Raw genomic sequence first — 1,363 nt, forward strand, 5'->3', positions numbered from 1 at the left:
AGCGACCCAAACTTCATTGAGAATTCTCCAAGCGCCTCCACGCCATTTGTATCTGCTGGAGAGGGTCCTCCTTCAACCACCTTTACCGCTGGGGCTGCACCAGGAGGAGATGAGGGTGGCCATAACTCGCCAATTTTGATAACTGAGTCTCCGACTTCACCACCACGCCAAGAAACCCCCCTCGCCCTTCAAACTCAAGAGGGTGGTGGTGAAAGTCAGCACCAAGCTCCTCCAGCACCTCCACCAGCAACAACTTCAAACCTCCCCCCTCCATCGAAGAGATCTGAGGACCCTTCACAGCAAAACTGAAGATGATGGCAGAGGATCTCCCCTCAATTATAACGAAGGCTGTGATGAACTCAAGCAAGAAGCTCCAAGATGAGAATGCGGGGCTTAAGGAGTCAAACCGCCTGATAAGGATGGAGGCGGAGAAGCTCTCTTGCAACCTGATGATGGCGGAAATTGACCATTCAAGGCTGGAGAACGCCATGGATGCTGAACTAAGGGGCGCGCGTAAGGAGGCCTCCGATCTGCGCCAAAAACTGCACCTCCAAGCCCAAGAGAAAATTGAGTTGGAGAGCAAGCTTGTACCTTACAGATTCAAGGTGGCCAACTTGGAGGCTACAATGAAAGCAGATGCGACCAAGGTGGAAAACCTTGAAAAGTGGTCGGCAGATCGGGAGGTCCTCCTCGGGAAGGTTGAGAAGGAGAGGGACGACACCAAGGCTGAGCTCGCCAAAGCTCAAGAGGAAAACACGAAGATTGTTGTAGAGCTGGCCCAGGCTCGGGAGGAAAACACAAAGGCTGCTGAAGAGCTTGCTCGGGCTCGTGAAGAAACTGAAGGGCTGAAGAAGCAAATTGACGAGCTGAAGAAACAAACTCAAGAGCTCGAGCAACGCTCCGCCCAAGTCCTTTCCGCTGGGTTCGACGCCGCTTTGGAGCAAGTCTTGTGCCAATATCCCGAGCTCGATCTCTCCATGGTGTCAATCTGCAACGAAGTGGTGGATGGGAAGATCGTGGCCTTTGAAGATTAATCGCCTCCCTCCATAATTTTGTTTTTTGAAACTTGGTGCTCATTTCTGTTTGTAAGAACTTTTATATGTAATTCTTCTTCGAATATACTTTGATCCTGCCTGTTGACCGGAACGCTGGAAACTGCCTCGTCAAAGGATCAACGTGCGCACCGCTTCTCACCTCCGTTCCTCTTCGAGATCCACCTCAAGAACCTGCAAAGAAACAGAGCGGCGCCGCTGCGGCCGATCGCACTCCAACGCTCAAGTCAGTGACCGAATCACCAAATACTAAGAGAACAAGAACCGTGCAAATCCTCTCTCACAGTCAGCTCTACAACTCGCAAGCGTAA

The 1,363-nt window shown here is 51.6% G+C and overlaps 1 protein-coding gene across 1 annotated transcript; it reads left to right on the forward strand.

Annotated features, from left to right (window-relative positions):
- Positions 1-314: 314 nt before the first annotated feature.
- LOC137824816 (uncharacterized) lies at positions 315-1,034 on the forward strand. The gene has a single exon (XM_068630493.1). It carries the CDS (start codon positions 315-317, stop codon positions 1,032-1,034), a length of 720 nt encoding a protein of 239 aa, XP_068486594.1.
- The last annotated feature ends 329 nt before the right edge of the window (positions 1,035-1,363 follow it).

The sequence above is a fragment of the Phaseolus vulgaris genome, chromosome 8, assembly GCF_000499845.2.
Source record: "Phaseolus vulgaris cultivar G19833 chromosome 8, P. vulgaris v2.0, whole genome shotgun sequence".
NCBI lineage: Eukaryota > Viridiplantae > Streptophyta > Magnoliopsida > Fabales > Fabaceae > Phaseolus > Phaseolus vulgaris.